At 39.3% G+C, this 7869-nt stretch overlaps 1 protein-coding gene across 1 annotated transcript in view; it reads right to left on the bottom strand.

Moving 5' to 3' along the window:
* The window catches only part of LOC106810930 (aspartate--tRNA ligase, cytoplasmic-like), a 9441-nt gene that overhangs the window by 822 nt on the left and 750 nt on the right, over positions 1 to 7869 (bottom strand). Inside the window, exons 2-13 of the mRNA XM_014814414.1 lie at positions 5898 to 6029; positions 5428 to 5605; positions 4937 to 5039; positions 4602 to 4704; positions 4422 to 4496; positions 3837 to 4011; positions 3349 to 3483; positions 2757 to 2904; positions 1865 to 2054; positions 1148 to 1228; positions 676 to 787; positions 270 to 341 (exon numbers count right to left, since the gene is read on the bottom strand). Coding sequence (XP_014669900.1) covers positions 270 to 341; positions 676 to 787; positions 1148 to 1228; positions 1865 to 2054; positions 2757 to 2904; positions 3349 to 3483; positions 3837 to 4011; positions 4422 to 4496; positions 4602 to 4704; positions 4937 to 5039; positions 5428 to 5605; positions 5898 to 6011 — 1486 coding nt within the window. The 5' untranslated portion in view covers positions 6012 to 6029. The remainder of the gene's footprint in view (positions 1 to 269; positions 342 to 675; positions 788 to 1147; positions 1229 to 1864; positions 2055 to 2756; positions 2905 to 3348; positions 3484 to 3836; positions 4012 to 4421; positions 4497 to 4601; positions 4705 to 4936; positions 5040 to 5427; positions 5606 to 5897; positions 6030 to 7869) is intronic.

The following is a 7869-nucleotide window of genomic DNA, read 5'->3' as shown; positions in this document are numbered from 1 at the left end:
ATAGTGGGCGTGTCCTAACAATGATGTGTACGCAACTGCGTGTCTGCATATCTGCGCCTAACAAATGTGGTATTACGCACGACTGAAATTTTACGTTTATAATCGTAGCAACAGACCTCAGATGAGCCCAGACGCTCTGCGGCTCTTGTTTGATGAGAAATTGTGCATACCATTGAATCTCAAAAGGTCCTGTTTGGGAAAAATGAGCATGTTTTGTCAGGTAAGGAGGTAACATCAATGTGCTTACAAACAGCTAGTAATATACATACCGATCCCTCCCCCTGCATGTGGTGGTGCTCCATATCTGAAGGCATCAATATATGCTTTGATCTGCTCAAGGTCTGAAATTGTAAAATGTACTGTTTTTATGTTGCACTCGTTTGAAAACGTGTTTATCAATTCGTTGGTCCATTCATATAGACAATGCTCTAGATCAAGCTCTTGAGAGCTTGCGCGATACCAAACCACGCAAATATTGCACTATAGATGCAACAGCCGTGTCTTCCACAAATGATTAGGAATAAATACGAATAAAAAACCCAATCTTATTGAAACTAACCCCCTGACATTGTCCTGCGACTTGATGTTCATACACCTGTCATTGAAGATTGATATATATATATATACTATAATAGCCAGCCTAGTTAGATTGACGGGTCCTGAGCGTATACATACCTATGCCATGGTGTTTAGCACGCTCCGTGAGCAAGTCCGAGTCGTGGACTCGCTGGGCTCCTGACAAAATCTCTTCTCCCCTCATGAACATGTCGTAGGAGTTGGACCATTTCTATATAAAAACGAGTAGCCACTTTTCATTACATTACTTTACACTGTTTACAGAAGTGATAATTGAGGTTAAAACAACATTTGAAAAATCCAAATAGATTTAGCGCAATATTGCTTTTATTGTTTAACAACCATAATCTCAAGTGATGTACATCAGATGACACACTACGTCACCGTAAGTACATGTAATTCTGTTGATCGCCGTGACAACTTCTGACTGCTGATGCTTTCATTTTAGTGTATACTAACTCTGCAATCAACAAACTCACTTTATAAAATGCTAATTGTCGCCCTGCTACGTTTCTTCTGTTCTTGTCTTTTGCAAGACCGATCACAATAATGCACAAAGAAAAACACTCACTGGGTTGTTTGGGTCAGGCATGGTGTAGAAAGGTCTCACTGCTAATGGAAACTTGTCCAGAATGAAGAAGTCGGTGCCATACTGAAAACATATTTCCATAATTTCATTCTAATTGTTGTCTATGGTTTATATCAATGGCATCACATAATAAGCTGTGAAAACCTACATATGGACGTGCAGTGGACCTGTGCACCCATATATAGTGCCATTTTACTTGTATTAAAATAATATACAGTCAAACTTGTGTAAGCGGACAAATCTATAAAGGTCACTTGTCGATTCCATTGTAATGCAGTAGTTATAAAGTGAAACCACCCATTCAGAAGTTTAGAACCGACACCTATCTATGAATGACACTTGGGGTGTTACTTTAATGACCCTTATATACAGTTGTGAATGTATGAATGTAGAATTCTCACATGTGCCTGTAGTCTATCATGCAATTGATCACTCACCGACACCCTGATGCTTAACTCATGCAATCATCACATGAATTATCATGTGGTGATCATTTAAATCGTCACATCTCTGAAACCCTTGTCGCACACACACGAAGCCACTTCCTTCGTCATTACTCGGCCAAGCCACAAACATTTGCACTCGCCCCTTGGCAATTTCCCTAATCCTATAGCCCCAATACATAAACAACAAATCGTCACAACGTGCTTGTATTGCCCCATTACGCCTGCCCCGGCCCCGGTCCCAGCCCTGGCATACCTTCGCCTTGACGAGCTTTCCGAGCTGTTTCTCGGCCGGGGTCGTGAGGTCGTCCTCGTCGCCCATCTCGACGCCGACCTCACGCAGCATCGCGACGCCCTGCCAGAACTCAAGCCGCAGCGACGGCTCGAGGAACTGAAAGTCCTCGTGCGGAAACTGCTGCTTCACCGTCGAGACCTCGGTCGCATAGCTGCGGCGGGGAGGAGGGGGAAATATGTATGTGTGTATATATATACATAATACCAGAAGTAGATAATAGGGAAGGAGTGTGACTTCAATAAACAAGGGAAATTCGTCATTTATTAGCCTTAGAATACTACGATTTACTACGCGTAACTCAACCAATTTGAGCTCAAATCTACACAGTACATTCGCCTAGCATCGTGCAAAAATCGTTTCCTCGTATACACCCGCAATCCGGAGATACAGACTAAAACGTACGACCACGATTCTCATTCTGTTGCCAGCAGATCAACTCCATAACCTGCCTAACTTGAAACAATAGGCAGCTACTACGACTCTAGCGCCCTCAGCGATGCGGTGTGGCTCGCTGGGAGACTGGACATCGACGCAATACTCGGCAGCTAATCTTTGACGTATTTACAGCTGGTATGCCCCACGGCGCGCAACGCGCGACGCGCAATTCAGGCAGGCAAGGCAGCTCCAGCTCCAATCTCCCAGCGAGCCACACCGCATCGCCGAGGGTGCAAGAGTCGTTAGTAGCTGCCTATTCGTTAAAAACTGCTCCCAACATGCGCCACAGGCACAGTGGCGATAAACGATCGCTAGGACCGCTCCCCGTGATACAATTTCCGAATAAACCGAAGGCTAGACTTGACCCATATTAAAATGTTATTCGGTCATAGACTATGCCAACATTCTGCTCGCTGACCTGCCACGGAGTCCCTTGAAGATCTCGACAAACAGCTGTCCGATGACATCCAGCACCTCGTGGTAGTGATAGTTAAACGCCATTTCCATGTCAAGACCGACAAACTCTGTCAGGTGACGGTGAGTGTTCGAATCCTCCGCACGAAACACTGCAAAAGCACGCATACAGTCAAAGCTGCGTTACAAGCACCTCTACAGAACATGTCTTGTCTACGAAGAAAACGTTCGGGACATTTTTGTGGTTTTCCTTGAGTGACCCTTGATATACAGGTTTTACTCTACACTTGACAAGAACATACTGAGGCTAAGTGTGCTGTGATCATACGTTTCCTACATCGCACTTTAATTCGACCGTTCAACCACAACCAAGGACAAAGGACATAAGTAGGTATAATTATCTACCAAGATTCCCCAGTGTTGAAAATACATCCAGATTTATTAGCGTAAAGCAGCTATATATAACGATGAGTAAAAGCGCCTTACAAATAAAAGCAATTGGGATTAATAGTTATTATGATTAACAATGAAGAATTGCATTAAGAAAACTAAGACATTAAGCAAAGGCACACAGTGGTATCCATAGTGAAATCTACCTTGTCCAACAGTGAACACCTTGTCAAAGTCTCCCGCGATGGCCATCTGCTTGTACAACTGTGGAGACTGCGCCAGGTAAGCGCTACTTTTAAAATAGCTCACTTGAAACACGTTGGCCCCTCCCTCACTCGCAGCTGTAAGCATTAACACAGTAAATAACAGGATGAGAACGTATAATGTAACTTAGAAATCAAATATTATGGGATTATCTAGTAGTGATGCCCTTCACCCAAAATAAAATCTGAATATCATTATTCACAGCAAACAATACTAACTATGCAATAAATATTTCCAAAGAGTTCAATTTATATTAAAACCATATATATTTCCCATTTATACTTGCATAACCCTGTAATTCTGAATCGGGTTACAGAAAACACAAAATTCCCAAGGCGAGTCTCTCAGCGCGGACACAGGCAGAAATGGAAAGCGACTGGTGTAGTCGATACATATTCACGGTGCTCGCGGGCAGAGACGCGGTGGGTACCTGATATGATCTTCGGGGTGTGGATCTCGTTGAAGCCCCATCGGGCGAGTGTGTTTCTAAACAGCGCGCAGATGCCTGCCTGCACGCGGTATATCGCCTGGTTGCACGGCGTTCTAAGGTCCAGCACTCGGTTGTCCAGCCGCGTGTCTTGGTGAACTGTCGCTCTCTCGCTGTCCTGGCACGTCAACAGAAATGCTATTTAAGGACAGCCTTTATAAATTATAAAGTATTTTTATTTATTTTTTAATTTATAAATAATTTATTATTATTACTATTTATATATTTATAAATTATACTTCTTTATTAATATTAGAAATGCACACGTGAAGGGAATTCGAGATGCTACATGAAGCCTCAGTGAAATTGCAGGTTATAGCTATCATTTTAAAAAGTGAACGGAAAACACGGCAAACGGCAAGAAAATAGGTATACTTACACCTGAATGTCATAACCGTGCTCCTTTACATTTCCCTATCATCTCATTCGAACAAAAATGCATGCAATCCACAATTTTACATGATTGTTTGTTACAAACAGTCTACACATGAGCAACTGCTGGTCAATCAGCTGGTTAGTGAACATTACCTCCTCTGACAATGGTCTCGCTGCATCCTCAATCTGTAGTGGTAGTCTTGGTTCAGCAGAACTCACTACGAATATCTGAAAGCATGAAGAAAATTGGTTACAGGAACTGCAAACATTCAGAATAACTGACCAACAATGAACCTCTTTGCTGCATGATATCGAATACAGTTAACTGTATACCTGTAACACCCAGATCTCAGCATCTTGTTGTGAGCAGCCCTCTATTTTCTGTGGCGTCTTTTTTACCACTCCTTCTACATCAATTATGGATTCCTTTGTTACTCTAAAACCAAAAATTCCATCAACATTTCCCTTTACTACGATGGTCATTACATCAATGATTCATGACTTTTTCGGACATTTTGTAAAGGCATGTGATATGACAATATCAGGAGTAGATAATAGAGATTATCTCTATTATCTATTATCACTCTCTATTACACTCACTATTATCCACTCCTGACAATATTCACCCTACATATTCACCCTACATATTCACCCTTGTTAGTACTTACGCTCCTGCAAACTTGACCATCTGTTTGCTCACTTTGTCATTGACTGCTGCGACACATTGAATCGTAAACTGCCTTTGCCTTAGAACGAAGAAACACTGCTTCCCTAAAAGAATCAAATACATATAGTTCTGCTTTCATGATGGTACAAGGCAATACAGTGTATCGCCACCTTTTTCCCCACTGCTATACATTTGTTAATATCAGCGCACAAATTATGTGAAAGTATATACTATATACCAGCTGCCTGTCACTGCTTCTGATTAAATTGAAGGTTTTAAACTCATTTAATCCGAGCAATGACTTTAGTTTAGGGTATCCGCACGATTGATGGTAATAACAATTCTTGCATTCACATGCGTGAGCTTTCACCCCCATATACTTGTTAAAATCTATATATGGCATGAACCAATGGAACGTAATTACCATTTGTTTAAAATAATTTTAATAAACAATTATATTGTTATTACAGTACCAAGTTACCAACTACATACCTTTACCCCTACTGGTGTGCAAACGGCCTCTGATCCAAACAGTCTGCTCCCCCTGTTCAGCACTCAGTGTATGAACCCCGACTAGTGTTCTAGTCAACCGTGTAGTGGACTGAATCATTTTCATCACGCCATAGCTTTCCTTCGAGTAATCTTCAGTCTCGACTTCAGCCGTTGTGGCCTGTCAAGCACATATTTAGAGCAAGTCAAATATGTATGCATATGATCTCTGACAAAGATAAACATTGACACCGTTCTTACTTGTATATAAAATTGGATTTTCATTGAAGCTAGTATATTAACATTTATTTGAACCAAGTATATAGTTAAAGGCAAATTTGTTAGTGTTGTTTAACTATTTAACAGCTATGTGCCATAAGTAACACTTATTTACATAAGTAGTTACATAACTCCATAAAAGTTATTAAGCCATAATCGCCACAATAACAAATTGTTGTGACTATAATTCTTACATCTTGTGCAGCCTTCTTCTCTGCTTTCTTCAGTGCCTTTTCTGCCTCTTTCTGTTGTTTTTTCACTGCTTTTTTAGAAATTGGGGTTCCATCTGGCCCAGATTGATCTGCCATGGCACTATTTTCTTCTTACTAAAATATAGGTACAAATGAAGACTAAAATTTAACAGCATATTTTACACTATATACTTTCAATTTTACTTACATAGCTCGCCTTATTCTAGCACAAAAACATAAATTGATTATATATATAGACTAACCCATATAATCCCCTTGCTTTTTGTGACCTCCCCTCCTTACTCATGTTTTCTGAATCTCTCTAAATTTATTTACTCTCCTTCACACAATTCCTTATTCCAGCTCTCTTTGTCACTTTCACTCTCACTCTTGCTCTTCTCGAGCGGTTAAGATTTGTGCCCAACTGTTGACGCACGGACGGACGGACGATCATGCGATTCTACAAGCTGCATCTGACTACGTCAGATGAGCTAAAAACGTTATTAGAACGTTACTGAATAATGTTCTGCTAACCTAAAAGAAACATTCCCATAACATTCAAGGAACATAACTTTGTTAGCTGGGTAGTATTACTATGAGAGTTTCACGTTTACGATACATCATATACTGAGTACTAGTATTAGTATATGTATCATGATTGTCTTCATGATTCCACGCATTGACCATTGGCATTGACAGGCATTGACATTGTGATTGTGAATGGGTAAGACTAATCCCCGGGCACTCTGGCAGGGCGAGCCCACAGTGTAGGGGTGGTCGGGTAGATAAGATAAGATAAGATAAATTTATTTTTTCACTTCCAATATGATAAGATACAAGAATTTTTTTTTTTTTTACAAAATATACATAACGTGCAGTGAAGGGATGGCGAAAAGACCATACGGTCATCTAGTCAGCCAACCCTTTGAGAAATTAATTAAGTGTAAAGGCGTCTGTCATAAGAATACGTGATGTATTATGAGAAATATTTGGACAAAATGTTTGTATTCTAACACTAGTAACAGTGAAACAAAAGCAAAATTGAACAAAGTTGGAAATAGAACAGGCAGCAGACATGAAGTTATATACAAAATAAGGACACATATAAATTACAAATTATATGAACACATATAAATGAAATATGTGGGGTAATCAGTACAGTACAGTAATCGAATATTTACATGCTAATAAAGAATAACTTAAGCTACATATATTACAATGTATGGCAATAACATAATTAAATGTATGAAAAACTAATCAAAATAAAAAACAAACAAAAAACAGAACGGTTTTTCAAACTGAACATACATAGGTGGAACAAAAAAATAGCATATAAGGAAATATACTTATCAAGAATATATATAAAGCAGTCACATAGGATAGGAAAACATACGTTAGATTTGACAATTAATAATTAAACTTGCAAGAGTAATCTGTATCGTAGTACAGTAAGCAGTATGTACAGTAATAGCATATTTGCATGGTAGTCAAAATAAACTGAAATGGCCTATGTTACAATTCATGTAATGATTGAATGTATAAAAATATAACATAAAAAACAAAACAAAGAAAACAATCAAACTAAAGTACAAGACCACACATACAAGCAAAATATCTAGAATCTAGAATAAAGTTGCGAATCAAAATTGACTAGGTGCATGTAGTTAATCATGAAGAAGTGTACTGTTGAATCATGTGTGCCTTGTACGCATAGCTGAACTTTTTGATGGTACACAATTTAGTAATTGTATTAAGGGAATTCCAAAGTTTTGCTCCTGCAGATTTGATGGATTTAAAACCAATATTAGTAGATACTCTAGGGATAAAGAATAATTGGTTAGTTGCTGCTCTAGTTTGATAATGATGTGTATCAGAAGTTCTAAACAAAAGTTGCAAAACAATTCAGGGAGAGTCCTAGCTCCAAGAAACGGTATTGCTAGGGTTAGAATACCCGTATACTAACGTCCCGTTGACT

The sequence above is a fragment of the Priapulus caudatus genome, unplaced genomic scaffold (genome assembly GCF_000485595.1).
Source record: "Priapulus caudatus unplaced genomic scaffold, Priapulus_caudatus-5.0.1 Scaffold487, whole genome shotgun sequence".
NCBI lineage: Eukaryota > Metazoa > Priapulida > Priapulimorpha > Priapulimorphida > Priapulidae > Priapulus > Priapulus caudatus.
This window is presented reverse-complemented; position numbering and strand designations above follow the sequence as displayed.